This window comes from Mirounga leonina, unplaced genomic scaffold, assembly GCF_011800145.1.
Source record: "Mirounga leonina isolate KUSES-001 unplaced genomic scaffold, KU_Mleo_1.0 Mir_168, whole genome shotgun sequence".
NCBI lineage: Eukaryota > Metazoa > Chordata > Mammalia > Carnivora > Phocidae > Mirounga > Mirounga leonina.
The window spans coordinates 18,564,988-18,585,503 of record NW_023270426.1 but is presented as its reverse complement, the minus strand read 5'-3'; the positions used below and the strand labels follow the sequence as shown (position 1 = coordinate 18,585,503).

Sequence of the window (20,516 nt, the reverse complement as noted above, 5' to 3'; positions counted from 1 at the left end):
ATCTATCTATCTATCTATCTATCTATCTATCTATCTATCTATCTATCTATTTAGAGAAAGTACGAACAGGGGAGGGGCAGAGGGAGAGAATCCCACGCGGACTCCTTATGAGCAGGGGAGCCCAACTTGGGGCTCCATCCCACGACCCTGAGATCATGCCCTAAATTGAAATCAAGAGTTGGACGCCCCTCTGACTGAGACACCCAGGTGCCCCGTTGCTTTTATTTTAAAGAATATTTTGGAAGCAAGCTTCAAATTCCATGCAGCCTGAGCTTCCTGCCTTTGGGTGTTGCTGGTGATGGTTCAAATAGCCTTTCCCTTTCTCTGAACCTTCCCAACGCTGGTGTCTGTTCCATTCCTGTCAGACTTTTCCCTACTTGGGTACCTGCTTTATGATCACTTTGGTTCATTTACAGCATCCCTGTCCTCTGTTAGACTTGGACAGCTGTGCCCAGCTGCAGCCTGCCTTTGGGGGTGGATTAGCATCTGTGCTGTGCTTGTTTGCAGAAACGATGGGACAGAATTTGGTGGCTCCATTTATCAGAAGGTGAACAAGAAGTTAGAGACCGCTGTCAATCTGGCCTGGACAGCAGGAAATAGTAACACTCGCTTTGGAATAGCAGCCAAGTATCAGATCGACCCTGATGCCTGCTTCTCGGTGAGTACCTGTGGAATCACATGTTGCCGAGGCTCCACCTGATGGTGGGGTTGGAATCCTTCTGGATTGCTGGGGTTGCATGCTTGGGCTAGAGATTTTCTCCCTGTGGAAAGAGTTTGAAATGAGGAAAGTGCTAATAGTAATACCGCTGACTGTGGGTGCCAGGCGCTGTGTGCAGCCTGTTATATGTGGGTTACTGTATTTAATTCTTACACAGTCCATTTGAGGTAGGTGCCTTTTAAAAAAAAAAAAACAAAAAACCCATCCCAACCCTCTGTGCACAAATGAGGAACTGGAAATTCAGGGAGGTCGAGGGCAGATGGGGCAGACAGTTGGTAAGTGCTGGGGCCTGGACTTGATGGTTTGCTGGGGAGCCTCCTCCTCTAATCAGCCCTTGTTCCTTCTGCAGACTGTAAAGAGGTTTACTTTGAAATTGAAGGTTTTAAATGTTCATTTTTCTTCTCATTTCTCATTCTCTTGCCCAGCTCCTGTATTGGATATTAAGAAACCAGGCCCTGGCATTTAGCAGTTGGCATCTAATCTTGCAGACTCAGTGGCATTGCTCACGGACCTTTGAATTGCTGCACGATTTTTGCATTAAATCCTGTTGAATTCATCTCTGTTGTCAGAGGGCACTGCTAGCTGCATCCCTTTTGGGGTGGAATGAGGAAATCTCGTGTTGCAGGACGGTCCTTACGTAATTTAGAAACAGGCCATTTGAAGTCTGAAATGGCAACGAATATGGCTCCCTTCACATTAAGCACTTAGAAACAAAGGAAAAGGGGCCTTAGTAATTAGATGGGATAAGCAAAAAGGAAGAGCCAGATAGGGCACTGTCTGCCGGGAGATCTTCCTACCCATTGCTTTGTTCTTTCTCATGGGAGTTGTCAGGTCTGAAAACAGCATTCAAGCAGGAAAACATGCACCGCGGTAGCCTCAGCTTTCCAGGACTTGGTGTTCTCATGGCTTGAGATGGCTCTGCTCCTGACCTCTCCTTATTTCACCAGAAAGGGGCCAGAGAGAGGCCCGGATTTCCCTACAACTCAGACAGAAGAATGAGGGCAAAATTATTATTGCCTCAACTGCTTTATTGAACTTAATTATTTTTTTAATTTTATTTATTTATTTGAGAGAGAGAGAGCACAAGCAGGGGGAAAGGGAGAAGCAGACTCCCTGCTGAGCAGGGAGCCTGTTGCTGGGCTCGATGCCAGGACCCTGGGACCATGACCTGAGCCGAAGGCAGACCCTTAACTGACTGAGCCACCCAGGCACCCCTGAACTTAATTATTAATCAGCATTCACTGCTGAAATTTAGGTGACTTGGCTAAGTCATTCTTTTGCTCTAATACACATTTTAAATTCAGGCATGGCAATGCTGAATCTTCTTCATGTCACTGTGAATTTTTTTTTAAATATTTATTTATTTGACAGCACAAGCAGGGAGAGCAGCAGAGGGAGAGGGAGAAGCAGGCTCTCTACTGAGCAGGGAGCCCGATGCAGGGCTCGATCCCAGGACCCTGGGATCATGACTTGAGCCAAAGGCAGCCGCTTACCCAACTGAGCCACCCAGGCGCCCCGTTACTGTGATTTTTCCCTTTTTCATGAAGGGAAAATTCTTTTTTTTTTTTTAAAGATTTTATTTATTTGAGAAAGAGAGCGGGAGAGAGCAAGAGAGAGCGCACACAAGCAGGGTCAGAGGGAGAAGCAGACTCCCTTACTGAGCAGGGAGCTTGATGCAGGACTCCATCCCAGGACCCTGAGATCATGACCTGAGCCGAAGGCAGACGGTTAACTGACTGAGCCACCCAGGCGCCCCTATGAAGGGAAAATTCTAACAGTGTTATGCCTTAAAAAAAGCCTCAATACTCCATCTGACATTGGCTCTGTTTCCCTTAACCTAACAAATAGATTTTGAAGAAATCTTCCATATAAGAAAGGCTTTTATTTCTCTGGCCACAAATGAAAGTGTCTTCACCTGTTAAAACTTAAATACAGACCTAATCAGTATAAATGAAATTGGGCATTCATACCTTCAGGAATCAATTAAATAATAATTTCCTTTTAATTGACAGTTGTATTGACTCTTTGAGTTTCTTTTCTGAGACTTAGCTCTCAGATTTGATATATTTCATGTTAAATTTAATGAATCCCATAAACAAAGTGGTCATGAAAAAGAATTTGATCCTGAAGTCCAGGGTTGGTTGATTACAAAGCTCTTACTTGTTTTAGAGATGGAAACATGGAGTACTTAACAATTTCACTCTCTCTTATCTTTTCCTTGACTAGGCTAAAGTGAACAACTCCAGCCTGATAGGTTTAGGATACACTCAGACCCTAAAGCCAGGTATGTGTTGCTTTTATAAATTAGTGAAATTAGTTCTTTGCCTTAAAGAAAAATTGGGGTGCTGGTTTGCTGCTTTATGTTAAGTGCTTATATAATGCCTGTATTGTACATTATAGATGAGCGTATATAAAGTTTTATAATGAAGTGTTTATAAAAGGGTATAGAGTCATTATAAAACATTTGGAGAATAGAAGTAGTAAGTCGGAGAGAAAAAGGCGAAGGCTAACATACATTACACTTTTGGTTATTTTTTTTTTTTATCTGTTTTTCCAGTGTGTACATAATGCTTGATACTTATTTCCAGCAGGTTCTTAAAACTAGCACATAGATCATCCTCACTGTACAACTGTTGTGCAGGTTTCCTCTGCACAGTTGGCTAGACCAGCCCCTGGTATGTTAGAGCTATGGAGATGGTACCATCTTGGGTTTAGTTTGGTCAAATTGGGTCTTTGAGCTCTAGAAATTCTAAGATTACATGATGGTAGAATCAGGCTGTTGTAGGGTAAATACCAGTTAGTTGTGTGCATGTATGTGTGTTTGTGTGCACGCTGATTGGGAGACCTTGGAGTCTGATTCATGGTTGGGTTTCATTTCAAGGCATTTTTGCTGAAGAAGTTTACTGCCTGATACCAGTGGTAGAGAGATTATTGTAGCCGGTGACAATGAGAGGACAAAGTCAAGTGGACTCCTGAAAGTGGATTTGGGGAGGCTGTGGAATAATAATTACTGTTTTATAAGCTCATTCCAGGCTACCAATTAATTAGTCCGATGGTGATCAGTAAGATGGGCCGTGTGGTTTTGCCTTGCTGATCACACACAGCTGAAGCGGGTTCTGACTTCGCTGTGGTCTTGCCAATGTGCTTTAGCATGCCTCCGTGTGTTAACCGTTCTTCTTGTGTTGACCTTTCTTATCTTTTCTCTCCTCCCTCCCCTCCCTTTTTCCTCTCCCCGGGACTTTGCCCCCTGCAGGTATCAAGCTGACCCTATCAGCTCTGCTGGATGGCAAGAATGTCAATGCTGGCGGCCACAAGCTTGGTCTAGGACTGGAATTTCAGGCATAAATGAATACTGTATAGTCGTTTAATTTTAAACTATTTTGAGCATAGCTACCTTCAGAATTTAGTGTACCTTTTAATGTTGTATGTCTGGGATGCAAGTATTGCTAAGTATCATGTTAGACCTCCAGGTTAAAGATGATTCAGCTTTAAGGTGTTACCCTTTCAGAGGTACAGAAGAAACCCAAGTCCGTGAAAAGTCCTTTCAGCTGTAGACTTGGGGGGAGCTTGGTGGCCCCTCCAGAGAGTTCAGGTTTCTTTTTTATCTAGAAATGGCTGCAAATGGAAGCTGATAATTTATAGGCACTTTGTTCATTGGTATGGAGTACATGAATGAAATTATGACTTCCTGAGAATTGAACTGGGTTTCCTACCCAAAGGAGAGACTCACTGATGGTGTGTATAAACCCATCTGAAAGAGACTTTTTTAGACAGATTTTCCTCACCTGTTTCACCCCAGTCCATCACCTCTTTTACACCAAAAGTAGTCTGCAGGGTGTGGTAGCTGTTTCTTTTGTGCCATTTTGGGAAGATGGATGTGATGAAGCCAATAATTCAGGACTTAATTCCCTCTCATGTTGTGGTTTTCTGCCCCTGCACCAGAGTATGAAATAGCTTCTAAAAGTCCCATCTCTGAGCTGGGAAGAGTCTCTGTAACTGTAATCACATTGTGACAACACTCGGAATCTAAATTGGACTTGTTCTATTCTCGCCACTTGGTTTATTTTTTAGCCATTTAATGGGTACATTTTAGAGTCTTCCATTTTGTGTGGAATTAGATCCTCCCCTTCAAATGCTGTAATTAACATCACTTAAAGTAAAACTTGAATAAATATTGAAACCTCATTCTTCTGTTGTCTTTATTAATAAAAGTGTAAGTAAACAGGGCATTTGGCATTTGTGTTTGCACTGTGTGTGTGAGAGAGAGATTTTTAGTTTTCTATTGTTGCATAACAAATTAGCCAAATTGAGTTGCTTAAAACAACACTCATTTATTTCACAGGCCTGTAGTTCAGAAATCCAGCACGGTGTGACTGAGTTCTCTGTTAAGATTCTCATGATGCTGAAATAAGGATGTCTGCCAGACTGTGTTCTCGTCTGGAGCTTGGGGTCCTCTTCCAGGCTCAGTCCTCTTCCAGGCTCACATGATTGTGGCAGAAGTCAACTCCTTTTAGTTGTTGTAGGATAATGGTCCTTATTTCCTTGCTAGCCATCAGGTAGGGGGTCCTCTCAGCAAATAGAGGCCAGTGCATTCCTTGCCACATGGTCCCTTCCCATCTTCAAAGCTGGAATGGAAGAATTCCCTTACTGTCAAATCCCTCTCACACTTGAAATCTCTAGGAAGAGTGCCAGCCACAACTTACCCTTTTAAAAACTTTATTATGTATTTATTCATTTATTTAAGAAAGATTTTAGTTATTTGAGGGAGAGAGCGCGTGTGCACTCGCATGTGCGGGGGGAGGAGACTCAGCGTGGAGCCCAACACAAGGCTTGATCCCATGACCCTGAGATCATGACCTGAGCCACAATCAAGAGTTGGACACTTGACTGACTGAGCCAGCCAGGTGCCCCTATTTTTTGTTTATTGAGGTATAATTGACATAGAACATACTAGTTTCAGGTGTACAGCATAATGATTCAGTATTTGTATATATTGCAAAATAATCACTGCAATACATCTAGTTAACGTCTGTCACCACACAAAGTTTTTCCCCTTGTGATAAGAACTTCTAAGATCTACTCTCTTAGCAACTTCCAAATATACAATACAGTATTATTAAATTATTAACTATAGTCACCATGCTGTACATGACATCCCCAGGACTTATTCATTTTATAACTGCCCCAACCCTTTAAGGGCTCACCTGATTAGGTGAGGCCTCTGAGGAAAATCTCCCCTTAAAGTCTACTGTGCCCTTTAATAACCTAATCACAGTAATGATATCCCATCATATTCACAGGTCCCTCTCACACTCAAGGGCAGGGGATCATACAAAGGCATGGATCATTGGGGTATGTTGTAGAATTCTGCAATTTAGATTTTAAAAAAATGACAAGGTGTAAATTTCAAACATTTACAAAGTAGAAGGGTAAGCCAGCTTCAGTAAATGTGAACATTTTTTCCTATTCAATAATACATATTTTTAGGCAGAGTTCCTTTTTATGGATGTTTGGAAGTGAATACCAAACAAGTATCAGGTTTACTTAACCATTTTGTGCCACCCAAAACCTGCTGGCCTCAGTATTTGTCATACTGTCTTCATTGGGTTCATGAGGATCTGTATATGTTTCAAAGTGAACTTCTGACTTTGTCCAGAGATTTTGGCTCATAATGGTTGTTGGGTACGTCCAGTGAGCTGGTATTTTGAAATGTACAAAGGGCCCTCTGAATATTGAGGGTATATTTCCCTCCCCACTTACATATTAAGAATCTGCCTGTTGGATGCAGCATGTCAGAATATTGTGCAAAATTCCTTGAGTTCATGATATCTGTAAGATATCCAAAACACACTGGTATGGGGACAAAAGGAAGAAAGTGGACAAAGAAGAGAAGATTGAAGGTGTGTTTATTATAGAAAAAGGCCTATGTCTGAATCTGCCAACAAGTAGAAGCTGGAATCGAGAGGCTTATTCATTAAACTGAGTGGTGGTTTGTGTACTCAGAGAAGGGAAAGCTCCCAGGGAATTTGGGAAGACTTTGTATCCTGGCTACCATGGAGGGTTTGCAATAAGGGCACCATTCAGTCTATCTAGGCTTGTGGTGGGCTTAAAGAAGCCAACATGAATGACCTCTTAGTTTTCTTAACACAGAGTTTGTGTGTTTCTGAGCTGTCACTGGGGCCAGATAAATGTTAAGGGAAACCAGATTCAAGAGAACAGGGGCCCTTCTCCCCTTAGAAGGGCAGTTCAGCTGTGTCTCTGGAGGATTCTTCTGTAGGAATCACGGAGATCAGAGTGGTGAAGCTATGGGTACAGCAAATGTCTTGCTTCATGCCACAATGATTTTCCTGCAAATCGATCAAGTGGAACTTCTATGATTTTTAAGCCTACAGACATTTAAAAAACATTTGCAGAACACACAGACCAAAGCGTGTGTCAAGGCTGTAAGGGAACTCTAAATCTGCATTTTCATATACTGGGGGTTTCAAGTTACAAAATTTAAAAAGTAACAGAAACTTACTGTAGGAAATGTGGAGGCTGTTTGCACCCTACTTCCTATCCCACTTTCCTGCTTTTTCTCCATTACGCCTTAACCATTGTATAGTGTATATTTTACACTATTGTCTTCCTCACAAAATAAACTCCACAAAGGTATGTGGTTCGTTTTGTTAACTGCTGTATACTGAAATATGAAAAGGTGCTAAATAATTGTTGAAGTAATAAATGATAAGGAGAAATATAAAAAGTAAAACTTTTACCTTTAATTCCACCATCTAGATATGGCCACTGTGAACAGTTGAGTTTCATTTGCCTTTGGGAGAGGGAGGGCAGCTACTTCCCTTTTGGGATCAGCCTGTTAATTTATTTGAGAGAAAGAAAGCAGGAGGAGGGGCAGAGGGAGAGAGAATCCCAAGCAGAGTCCCCCCTGAGCACAGAGGTGGAGGCGGGGCTGGATCTCACCACCCTGAGATCACCATCTGAGCCAAAATCAAAAAGTTGGCCGCTTAAATTAAGTCAATCAGAGAAAGACAATTACATGATTTCACTCATATGTGGACTATAAAAAACAAAACAGAGGAGCATAGGGGAAGGGAGGGAACAATAAAACAAAATGAAATCAGAGAGGGAGACCAACCATAAGAGACTCTTATCATAAACAGGGTTGCTGGAGGGGGAAGGGGGGGATGGGGTAACTGGGTAATGAGCATTAAGGAGGGCACCTGATGAATGAGCACTGGGTGTTACAAAAGACCAATGAATCACTGAACTCTGCCTCTAAGACTAATAATACACTATATGTTAATTGAATTAAAAAAAAAGTTGGCTGCTTAACCCACAGAGCCATCCAGGCACCCCTTTCTTTTAACAATGTTTTAGGGGCTCCTGGCTGGCTCAGTCCATAAAGCATGCCACTCTTGATCTCAAGGTTGTAAGTTCGAGCCCCACTTCAGGTATGGAGATTACTGAAAAATAAAGTCTTTAAAAAATAAAAACCCAATTTTTTTTTTTTTTTAAGATTTTATTTGACAGAGAGAGACAGCGAGAGCGGGAACACAAGCAGGAGTGGGAAAGGGAGAAGCAGGCTTCCCGCCGAGCAGGGAGCCCGATGCGGGTCTCAATCCCAGACCTCGGGATCATGACCTGAGCTGAAGGCAGACACTTAAGGACTGAGCGACCCAGGCGCCCCAGAAAAACCCCAATGTTTTAAAATACTTTCCTGAACTGTATAGTATCCCATCGCATGGCAGGAAGGGAGGGGCTCGCTCTGACCCTCTCTTCATCTAACACTTTACAGCCTCGGGGCGCCTGGGTGGCTCAGTCTGGCTCAGTCTGTTAAGCGACTGCCTTCGGCTCAGGTCATGATCCCAGCGTCCTGGGATGGAGCCCCGCATCGGGCTCCCTGTTCAGCGGAGAGCCTGCTTCTCCCTCTGCCTCTGCTGCTCCCCCTGCTTGTGTTCCCTCTCCCGCTCTCTCTCTCTGTGTCAATTAAATAAATAAATAAAATCTTAAAAAAAAAACCCAAACAACAAAACACTTTACAGCCTCAGCCCGCGAGGGGCTTGGGTGAGACCTGCCCCCTTCTGCAGCGCCATACCCTTCCTCCTTATCGGGTTTCCTGAGCCCTTCACGATAGGCTGCGACGTCATCACGTTGGGACGCAGAAGCCTCAGGCTGTGGTGCCTTACGCAGTCTCTGATGTCATGACGTAGAGCCTAGCAACAGCGCAGGCTCCTAGCGGAGTCCGTTATGGCCGCTGCAGCCTTGAGGAGGATGAGGGGAACCGCGCAAGCGAAACTGCGGCCTTCGCCGGGCCTTCAGGTCCCCGAAGTATTGGCGCGGCCGCTGGTCCTGGCGCTCCTGCTTGCGCCCACCACCATGTCCAGCGGTAAAGGGGGCGCGGCGGCAGGGCGGGCGCGGGAAGACGCGGAGGGCCGGGCACGGGCGGGGAGACAGGCCCGGCCAGGGAAAGGACGCTTCCGAGTGTCCGGAGCAGGCGGCTGTGTGTAGATAGGGCAGGGTCTCTAGGGGCGAGGACGGACAGTAGGCTGTCTGCGGGAGTCTAAGGAGGTGGGGTCTCTGAGAAGCCCGAGAAGCGGGGAGGAGAGATGCGGGCATCCAGGGAGCAGAGTATGTAGATGGGCGTGGAGGGAGGAGTGGTGGTGTTGTCTGGAGAGCCTTGAAGAATGGGTTGCCAGAGGGAATGGCGGTGGTAGGGTCTCCGAAATTGCTTGGAGGGGGGAGTGGTGAGGGGACAGAGGGACCAGATCACCGGTGAGGAGATGGCCGCGGTTGGGAGGTGTGGGGTCTAGAGAGGGTCCCAAGGTGGGGGAGGCACCCAGGGGTCTAGTAGGACCAAGGGAGTGTGGGCGGTTTCCCAACGGGTGAGAGAAGTAGTAAAGATCAGGGTGGGCAGGGGCACTGACCAGACTAAGCTGATGGAGTATTTTGGAGAGCAAAAGTGAAGGGGAGGGGCGCCTGGGTGGCTCAGTTGGTTGAGCGACTGCCTTGGGCTCAGGTCATGATCCTGGAGTCTCGGGATCGAGTCCCGCATCGGGCTCCCTGCTCGGCAGGGAGTCTGCTTCTCCCTCTCCCACTCCCCCTGCTTGTGTTCCCTCTCTCGCTGTGTCTCTCTCTGTCAAATAAATAAATAAAATCTTAAAAAAAAAAAAAGTGAAGGGGAGAAAGCTATCTTAGGGTACTGGTGCTCGGTAAAGAGCCAGGTTACTGAGGCTTTGGGCTCCCGAGGGGCTTGGGACGAGGAGAGGAGGAAGGCGACAAGGGAGATTCTTGGTAAACATGGTTCCCTGTGTCCTGGCTTAGCCGGACAAGACCGCTTCATTTTAATGGAGTTGTAGGATTTGATTATTTCGTTTAAAAATTGTTATTAAAATTCTTTTTATTATTTATTGAGGTATGATTGGCATACAACATGTTAGATTCAGGTGTACAATATAATGATTTGATTATTTGTGTACACTGGGAACTGATCACCACGGTGGGTGTAGTTGGCACTCATCACAATACAGAGTTACAAAATTTTTTCTTGTAATGAGAGCCTTTAAGGTTTACTCTCCTAGCAACTTTCAAATATGCATTACTATATTACTGACTATAGTCACCATACTATATATTATTACTTCCTTATGACTTATTTTGTAATTGGAAGTTAGTACCTTTTTTTTTTTTTTTTTAAGATTTTATTTATTTGACAGAGAGACACAGCGAGAGAGGGAACACAAGCAGGGGGAGTGGGAGAGGGAGAAGCAGGCCTCCCGCTGAGCAGGGAGCCTGATTCGGGGCTCGATCCCAGGACCCTGGGACCATGACCTCAGCCGAAGGCAGTCGTTTAATGACTGAGCCACCCAGGCGCCCCAAGGAAGTTAATACCTTTCTGCCATTTCACCAACCTCTAATTCCCTCTTCTCTGGCAATCACCCGTCTCTTCTCTGAGAGTTTGACTTGTTTGTTTTGTTTTGATTTTTTTTGTTCCACATACAGGTGAAATCATATGGTATTTATCTTTCTCTGTCTGATTTATTTCAGTTAGCATAATGCCTCAAGGTCCATCCATGTTGTCACAAATGCCATATTTCATTTTGTGTGTGTGTGTGGCTGAGTAGTATTCCATTGTATATACACACCACATCTTTATCTGTTCATCCATCCATGGGCATTTAGGTTGTTTCCATATCTTGACTCTTGTAAATAATGTTGCATGATTAAGTATTTTTTTTTCTTAGAAATGTTACATTGTGAATGAAGATATTGAAGGCTTTATCAGGAAATAAAGAAATATGTAACCTAGGGCCTGAGACTTAGGGGGAACAAATCCATTAATAAGAATTTGTAATGATTAAGCAGTATTTTGTTTAGTATTCCTTTTTTTCTTTAGGCTAAGACACAGTCCTGCTTTTCTCCTTAAATCTTTTTTGACTTTTCAGTGAAAAACAGTATGAATGGGATAGTGTTTTCTTATTTGCCGACAGGGGCTGTCTAGCCATACATTCATCTGTTACAGTGCTGTGGTTAGTTCCTTAGGTTTTCTCAGCAGCAATGAGGGTAGGGCAGCCACCGTCCCAGAAGCATTTGTAAGTCTGTGGGGAAGGACTGAGGTTCATTTTCCCAAGGCCCTTTAATCATGAGTAAACTATAACGAGGATTTTTCTGGTTGATGCAGATATTTCTGTTCCTAAAGTGCTTACGTAGCATGATTGTTTAGTTATTTAATCATTTAAGAAAAAACCTGACATTTAAGCATTTATATTTCTTCCTGGAATGCTTAAGACATACAGTTTGAGGGATCTATAGCTGGTAACTGTATTTCAGAAACAGCCTTTCCCCTGGTTGAAAATTTTGTAGGGAGGGGCAAGCGAGGGGGGAGTGTGGAGTATTAAGGTGTCTTCTTGTCTTTTTATTTATTAGAGTGCCATAAATAGTTCTCCAGCTAAACTGGGACATTTTAGATAATCTTTTTTTTTTTTTAATTTTTAATTTTTATTTTAATTTTATTTTTTTAAGATTCTATTTATTTATTTGTCAGAGAGAGAGAGAGCACAAGTAGGGGGAGTGGCAGGCAGAGGGAGAAGCAGACTCCCCACTGAGCAGGGAGCCCAATGCGGGACTTGATCCCAGAACCCTGGGATCATGACCCGAGCCAAAGGCAGATGCTCAACTGACTGAGCTACCCAGGTGTCCCAATCTTTTTTTTTTTTATTAAGTCTTTCTGTCAATTTAAAATTCTTATTATTCTCTTCTAAAAATAATTTAAATGTAATACGTATGCTCTTAAGAGGGAAGCAGCTACATTGCAGTACAGCATGGCATTTGTAAAACTTTAAGAGAAGTGTTTTGTTTTTTTTTTTTTAAAGATTTTATTTATTTATTTGACAGGGAGAGACACAGCGAGAGAGGGAACACAAGCAGGGGGAATGGGAGAGGGAGAAGCAGGCTTCCCGCTGAGCAGGGAGCCCGAAGCGGGACTCGATCCCAGGACCCTGGGATCATGACCTGAGCTAAAGGCAGTCGCTTAACCAACTGAGCCACCCAGGCGCCCAAGAGAAGTGTTTTTTTAAGCATACCTTATGGTAGAGTGATTTCAAAGTAATTACTCTTTTATTTTTTTTTATCTTTAAATTTATTTTGAGAGAGCACGAGCAGGGGGAGGAGCAGAGGGAAAGGGAGAAGCAGACTCCCTGCTGAGCAGGGAGCCCGATACGGGGCTCATCCCAGGACCCCCAGTATCATGACCTGAGCCAAAGGCAGATGCCTAACAGACTGAGCCACCCAGGTGCCCCAAAGTAATTACTCTATTAATAAAAAAATAACAGTCTAGATAAGATGTGTTGAGCTCCAAACTTCAAGTAAGCATAGAAAGTTAGAAAGTTACTACAATAGATTTATTTAAACTTGTTCCATATTAAGTTTCTTAAAATTTCAGTACTTGGGTGTATTCTTGGAAATCTGTAAGGATTTTAAATTTTTATTTTGACAGAATAAAAAATAATATAAGCATTATTTTGGATCACTGGATGATCACCTTATGATTAAGTCTTGCCATGTCATTTCAAAAGTGCCTACTTTCTATGTTTGTCATTAAATTGCTCCCAAATGATCACCTAAATTTAATGTGTAGTGCGTTTAATTTTTGAGGCCATGTTTCCCAATCCAGTGTGAATGAATTCTAGGGTCCTCTGCATTCTTGTTTAAGAAATATCGATGTAGTCGATTTTAAGACAGTTTTTTAAAGGGACCAGTAGAAGAGAATTAAATGTAGAATGTTATTTTTAAAATGTTGTTTTAACTAGAGTGGAAATATCAAATAGAAAAGGGTAAAAATGGAACATTTAGAAGTCTAAAGTAATATATCTGGTTGTAGAAGCTCAACAATTAATCCATAAAGTCAAAGTCACTTTGTTCTGAATACTCTTCATTTCTGACTAGATCAAATTCTCTGATTTGAAGGAGTGGAGGCCCAGGAGGTCCAAGTTTTTACACCTTGAACAATACTGATTAATTTTGCTCCTACTTGGTGCTAGGTATTGGAGTTATAACAACAAATGGGGTGACATTGGAGATACCCTTAGAAGAATGAGTGGGGTTTTGCCTGGCTGAAAACTATGGAAAAGGCTTTTCAGAGGGTGTGATAGGTGCAAAGATGCTACTTGGGAAGTGGTGTAGGGTTTGTGGTGAGAATCGGGTCAAGAGCATATTCAGTAAACATTTATTGGTATCTGTTAAGTAGGCAGCAGGGACAGAGTAGTTTGGGAGTTTAGTAGGAGATGAGATTGAGGTGCCAGATCATGTAGGATCTTGTAGGCTATTACAAAGACTTTGAATTTCACTTTTGAGAGAAGAGGAGAGCGCCCAGAGGGTTTTAAGCCGAAGGAGTAACATCATTGAACTGAAGTTTTTACAGGGCGACTCTGGCTGCTGTGTGGAGAGCGGACAGTAGGAGTTCAAGTAGAAGCAGGCAGATCATTCAGAAGACCTTACTGTTTGGGGAGTGGGAAGTAAAAATATATTTCTTTAAACTTTTTATTTTTGAAATAATTGTAGATTCACTTGCAGTTGTTAAGAAATAATACAGATCCCACATACCCTTTACCCAGTTTCCCCAGTGGTAACATCTTAAGAAACTGTAGTACCGTATCACAACCAGGATACTGACATGGATGCAGTCAAGATAAAGAGCATTTCCATCAACCTCTTGTGTTGCTTTTTTATAGTTACTCCCACTTCCTTCCTATCCCCACTCCCTCCTGAAATCCTGGCAACCACTCATCTGCTATTTATTTTTATCATTTGAAGAATGTGATATAAATGGGAATCATATGGTATGTAACTTTTTGGAATTGGCTTTTTTTTTTTTTTTTTTTTACCTAGCATAATTCTGTGGAGAGTCATCAAATTGTTTCATGTGTCAATAGTTCTTTTTTATTGCTGAGTAATATTCTGTTATAATATAGATACACTGTACTTTGTTTAACCATTCATCCTTTGAAGGACAACTGGGTTGCTTCCAGTTTTTGGCTTTTATGATTAAAGCTGCTGTAAACATTCATGTATAGATTTTTTGTGTGATTGTAAGTTTTCATTTCTTTGGGATAAATGCCCAGGAGTGCAATAGCTGGGTCATATTGTAGTTACATATTTAGTTTTTTAAGGAACTGCCAAACTGTTTTCTGGCATAGTTGTCCTATTTTATGTTACCACCAGCAACATTTAAGTGATCTAGCTTCTCTGCATCTTTGCCAGTATTTGGTGTTGTCATTACTTTTTATTTTAGTTATTCTGATAGGTGTGCAGTGATTTCTTTATTGTGGTTTTAATTTGCATTTCCCTAGTGGCTAATAATCTTTTCCTGTGCTTATTTGCCATCTGTATATTCTCTTTGGTGAAATGTGCCTCTGTGTCTGTTGCCTGTGTTCTAATTGGATGGTTTGCTTTTTCGTTTTTGAGTTTTCAGATTTTTTATGTATTCTGGATACTAGTCCTTTTTTGGGTTGGGGCTCACAGATATTTCTTCCTTTATGTAGCTTATCTTTTCATCCTCACAGGAAAGTCTTTCATGGAACAACGTTTTTCATTTTGATAGAATCAAATTTATGGATTTTTTCCTTTTATATACTGTGTTTTTGGTGTCACGTCTACAAATTTGTGTCTAGTCCTAGATTCTAAAGATTTTTTCCCTTTGTCTTTTACATTTATTTTTATTTTTTTAAAAGCTTTATTTATTTGAGAGAGCAAGCTACTATGTGCCCTGCTGTCCAGAGCAGGGGGAGGAGCAGAGGGGGAGGGAGAGGGAGAGAATTTCAAGCAGAATCAGTGCTGAGTGTGGAGCCAGAGGTATGCTTGATCTCATGACTCTGAAATCATGACTGAGCTGAAACCAAGAGTTGGATGCTTAACCGACTGAGCCACCCAGGCATCCCTACATTTTACATTTAAATTTGTGATCCAAGGAAACTTAAATATATCAGAGAAATAGCAATTTATAATACTATTGCAAATATAAAAATTCTTTTAAGAAATTCCTGTTCATAGTTTTCTGAATGCTGTACTCAATTGTAGGACCTGTTTCCTTCTTTTCTTTCAATGGAAAGTTTCAAGGAACCAACTGTTGAAAATACTTTAAGGCAGTTTTACTAATTTACGAATTTTTCTTTTTTTTTTAAATTTTTTAAAAAGATTTTTATTTATTCATTTATTTGAGAGAGTGAGAGAGAGAGAGAGCACATGAGAGGGGGGAAGGTCAGAGGGAGAAGCAGACTCCCCGCCGAGCAGGGAGCCCGATGCGGGACTCGATCCCGGGACTCCAGGATCATGACCTGAGCCGAAGGCAGTCGCTCAACCAACTGAGCCACCCAGGCGCCCTGAATTTTTCTTTTTTTACCAATTTACTAAATTATTTTTTCTAAGAGATTTCATTCAGTCCAATTGAAACTAGCTATTTTTTCTATACAAAATAGGGTGTCAACTATGATACACAAACCAGAGTGTATTCATGTATTCAAGTATTACATGTTTGAACAAAGAGTGGTCTGTTATTGTTAATTTATGTGTATGCACATGTTTGTGAAAGCCTGGGAATGATTTGGTTTAATCTTACCCCTATAAAATATTTTACTTTAATTTGATAGACTTTAAAATAGTATTTTTGTATTTTTGGATCTGATGTGACAGTTCCTCTTTTTTAAAAAAAGATTTATATACTTTTAGAGAGAGAGAGCGTGAGTATTGGGGAGGGGCAGAGGGAGAGGGAGAGAGAGAGTCTTAAGCAGACTCTGTGCTGAGTGTGGAGCCCGACACAGGGCTCAATCTCACAACCCTGAGATCATGACCTGAGCCGAAACCAGGAGTCAGACGCTTAACCCTGACTACACCACCCAAGCGCCCCAGACAGTTCCTTTTTTTACAAGTATAATGGATATTCTTGAAGCTTTTCAACAGATACTACATTAGATTGTATATTAGAAACACTGTTAAATTTCAGCAGGAATCTTCTGAACTTTTGGTGTATAGAGCTACTTCTGTAAATAATTTAAACTACTTCAGTAAACCACACTGAGTGGGTAGGAACATAGGGAAATAAGAGCTTGTATGTGTTTGGTGTCATTCCCATACTGGATTGCCTTCCCCAATCTTTAAAATAGTCTAGTTCACACTTAGTTTTCAAGTTTCCAATCCAATTTCCATTTCTTCCCCTTTAGGAGTTTTTGCTTTCTTCTCCCTAAGAATACCTAAATTAAAAAAAAAAAAAAAAAAGGAAAAAGAAAGGAAATTGGGAGAGGAGGTCTTCTGGTTTTAGAATCACTTAGAAATGCTGACTACAGCTTGCTTATAGCTTCTCTTGAATTTGTTGTATTGTATTGAAAATATTTACTTTCACATTTAAAAAAAAAAGATTTTATTTATTTGAGAGAGAGAGAGAGCACAAGCAGGGTGAGCGGCAGAGGGAGAAGGAGAAGCAGACTCCCTGCTGAGCAGCGAGCCAGAACGCTGGGCTCTATCCCAGGACCCTGGGATCATGACCTCAGCTGAAGGCAGACGCCTAACCGATTGAGCCACCCAGGCGCCCATTAGGTTCACATTCTATATCCAGTTTGTGACCTACTTGAGCTAGGATCAGCCGCCAGTCTTAACTGTTATGGAGATGGGGTGCAGTCTGGACAATGATTATTGAAGTCCAGCCCCTTTGTTAAATGAAAACAGAGGGGATGGATAAGAGCTTTGTGTGAATTTCACCATTGTGACCTAAAGTTACCCCTCTATTCTTTCCTTTTTCTTTTGCTGACAGGCTACATAATGTAGTAGGTCTTTTATGGTGCTAAACTTGTTACTTTCTGGCTAAAGAGTTATTACCTGATGAATAATTGACTAAGAAGAAATGTAACTGATTGCTGGCTATTGAGACTTATTAACAAATTCTCAAGGGGAAGAGGAATTTGGCAAAGAGAAATGCTTAGTGAAAAATTTAGGTGAATATCCTTCTATCTTGGTAGCGATAAAGTTGGAGATTTCAGTTTAATGTTCTTTATTCACTATTTTAGCTCTACCAAATACTGATTTGCCGAGCCACACTGTACTCCCGCCAGATGTTTCTGCTCCAAATATGAGTGCTTTAACACATGAAAACCAAACCAAACTTTCTGTCTTCCAAATCAACACCACTCTCCAACCCACAGCTAGTACAGAGAAAGGTGGAGGGGCAGCTGTAGCCCCTCATCCTTCACCTACTACTTCTCTGTCTCAAGAGGAAACAGATAACAATGAAGATCCCAGCATGGAGGAGGAGGATCTTCTCACGCTCAACAGTTCTCCGTCCACTGCCAAAGATACTCTGGACAATGGAGACTATGGAGAACCAGACTATGACTGGACCACCAGCCCCAGGGATGATGAGTCCAGTGAGGCTCTGGAAGAAAACAGGAACTACATGGAAATTGAACAGTCAGTGAGATCTTTTAAGACCCCATCCTCAAATATTGAAGAGGAAGATAGCCATTTCTTTTTTCATCTTATTATTTTTGCTTTTTGTATTGCTGTTGTTTACATTACATATCACAACAAAAGGAAGGTATGTTTGGGGTTTTCAGCCCCTCTAATTGCCCTTTATTATCTCAGTCATATTTCTTACTAATGTTTTTGATGATTCAGAATTTTTTTCTTTTTTAGTCAAGTCTAAATTGATGGTAAAATATCAAGATGTCTATCGGCTTATAAACCTATGGTATATTTTAACAAATTACAGACAGAATGCTTTAGCTTGAATGCTTCTAAAAAAAGAAGTCAAATTGTTTTTTGAGCAAAACCAAAGCCTAGTGGTTTTTGAAAAACAGGTATTACGTCTTAAGTTAGCATTGTTACTTCAGCGGGAATACTATGGAGAAAAATTGTTAATTTAATACTTTTAATTAAGTAAGCATTGGACTTAATAGTATTTTTTTTTTTTTAAAGATTTTATTTATGTATTTGACAGAGAGACAGCGGGAGGGGGAACACAAGCAGGGGGAGTGGGAGAGGGAGAAGCAGGCTTCCCGCTGGGCAGGGAGCCTGACGTGGGGCTCGATCCCAGGACCCCGGGATCATGACCTGAGCCGAAGGCAGACCCTTAAAGACTGAGCCACCCAGGCGCCCCAATAGTATTTTAATACTTTTTTTTTCCTGGTTGTAAAATCGTTACATATTTATTTTCATTGCCAGTGATATTCTCTCCCAGTGTTGAAACGTTGGGCTATCTCTGATCTAAACACCTGAGGGACTTGTTAAATAGGCAGGCTCCTGGGCTCCACTGCAATCTACTAATTCATCTCTGCAGATAGAACCCAGAATCAGTCTTCAGCTAGCACTCTGTACATTAAAATTTGAGTAGCACTGTTTAACTTTGTTTACATGATGGAAAATAAAGCCCTTTTGTTGTTTTTTTACTTTTTGAATTTGGGAATCTAGGAGAGAGATAGTGTACTTGTTATACTTTTAGCATATCCTCTGTTTGCTTTTTTTGCATATCTAATTTATTTTGTTTTTTTCCAGATTTTCCTTCTGGTTCAAAGCAGGAAATGGCGTGATGGTCTTTGCTCCAAAACAGTGGAATATCATCGTCTAGACCAGAATGTTAATGAGGCAATGCCTTCTCTGAAGATTACCAATGATTATATTTTTTAAAGCACTGTGATTTGAGTTTGCTTATTATGTAATTTTATTTGCTTGACTTTTTTATATAATATTGTGCAGATGTTTGCCATAGGCAGTTGGTACTTAAATGAGAGATGGGTCTCTCTTTATTTTGCCTTGGTGCTTTGGAAATGAAATGTCACAAACAAGGAATATATAATTTTTTATCTACACTTTTAGAGGTAAATTTAATCAGGTGTTCAGAATGTGGAGCTAAGCATTATCTGTTAGTTTTGTTTTAGATTTCTTTATTGTACTTCTTCTGGAAGTATTAGTAATACTAGTTTTAAAAGATCCCAGCCTTTAACTAAATCCTAACATATCTGGTACTGCTGGCTCAGATTCTCTTTCTGCCATCCAAGTACTATTTTTTAAGCCACATTTTGCGCTCCCAAACTGTAATCTACAAGGATGTGTGTAATAGTGCTTGGCATAAAAGTAACATTTTTTTCTTCCAGGAAAATTACTTTGGATATTTTTGGATAATTTAAATATAATTTAAGATAATGATACTGCTCAATCTGACCACAATTTTAGGCAACACATTAATAAATGTCTAGAAATTCTGGCAGTAGAGAGACTAGTTTGCAGTGGACGTAGATAAAATGTTACAGAGATACCATATTTTGGCTTGAATTACTGAATTAAATTTAGAGGTAGAAATTGTGGGAAAATACTAAATATACATACAATTGCTTTTAGTTAGCAATTGATTGTAGCACGGGTTCCTCCAAGCTTTCAAGCAAGGAGCAGAGTTTAAAATTGTATCAGATTTGTTCACTTTATTACTTCATAGTAAGTTTGAGTAAATCTTAGGGGCCATTATCACTTAAATAATACTGTACCTAGGCCTTTCAAATTAAAATTATACCTGAATGAAGTTGTTTGTATACATAAAGGACAAATGTGTACACTGACTTTTTCTCCCCCCTGTACTTGTTTTATTTTCTTCTGTTTTGTTTTTCACAGCAACTGGAAATTATTTACTGTATTTCATTTTAGCCTGTCTTTATATAATAAAGAGTTGATAAATATGTAAATATGTGATTTGAACCATGGTTGACTTACAAATGTCACTGCAGCTTTTTAGAAAACATAGCCCTTAATATATGTTAAAACACCTACTCGGAAAGCCCGGGTGAGCCAGCGGGCATGTGCTTTGCGTAAAGATGGAAGAAGTAGGGCAATCCACCATTTCTTTCAGGTGGACAATGTACTGTCCCGATAAGGAAGGGGAGCACAGTGGAAATACACCTGAACTGTTTTATTGCAGTAATTTTTCGTATCTGAAATTGTATTATTTAATATTTTGAATAAGATTTTAAAAATAAATGGCAAAGATATAAATCTATGATTTTATAAGTGTGTTTCTTTTTTTTTTTTTTAAAGATTTCATTTATTTATTTGAGCCAGAGAGAATGAGAGAGAGAGAGCACATGAGAGGGGGGAGGGTCAGAGGGAGAAGCAGACCCCCTGCTGAGCAAGGAGCCCGATGCGGGACTCGATCCCGGGACTCCAGGATCATGACCTAAGTCCGAAGGCAGTCGCTTAACCAACTGAGCCACCCAGGCGCCCCTAAGTGTGTTTCATTTTAATGATGGCACGGAGTCCTTCCTTTGGGTGG

General features: G+C 41.2%; 2 protein-coding genes across 3 annotated transcripts in view; both read left to right on the top strand.

Moving 5' to 3' along the window:
* VDAC1 (voltage dependent anion channel 1) overlaps positions 1-4,903 on the top strand; it is a 29,601-nt gene extending 24,698 nt beyond the window's left edge. For both annotated transcript variants that reach the window (XM_035014127.1, XM_035014128.1), the window contains exons 7-9: positions 508-658; positions 2,945-3,002; positions 3,972-4,903. In XM_035014127.1, coding sequence (XP_034870018.1) covers positions 508-658; positions 2,945-3,002; positions 3,972-4,063 — 301 coding nt within the window. In that variant the 3' untranslated portion in view covers positions 4,064-4,903. The remainder of the gene's footprint in view (positions 1-507; positions 659-2,944; positions 3,003-3,971) is intronic.
* Positions 4,904-8,893: 3,990 nt separating this feature from the next.
* CUNH5orf15 (chromosome unknown C5orf15 homolog) lies at positions 8,894-20,239 on the top strand. Its single transcript, XM_035014129.1, has 3 exons — positions 8,894-9,104; positions 17,269-17,795; positions 18,752-20,239. Exons 1-3 carry the CDS (start codon positions 8,966-8,968, stop codon positions 18,881-18,883), a joined length of 798 nt encoding a protein of 265 aa, XP_034870020.1. The 5' UTR covers positions 8,894-8,965; the 3' UTR covers positions 18,884-20,239.
* Positions 20,240-20,516: the final 277 nt, after the last annotated feature.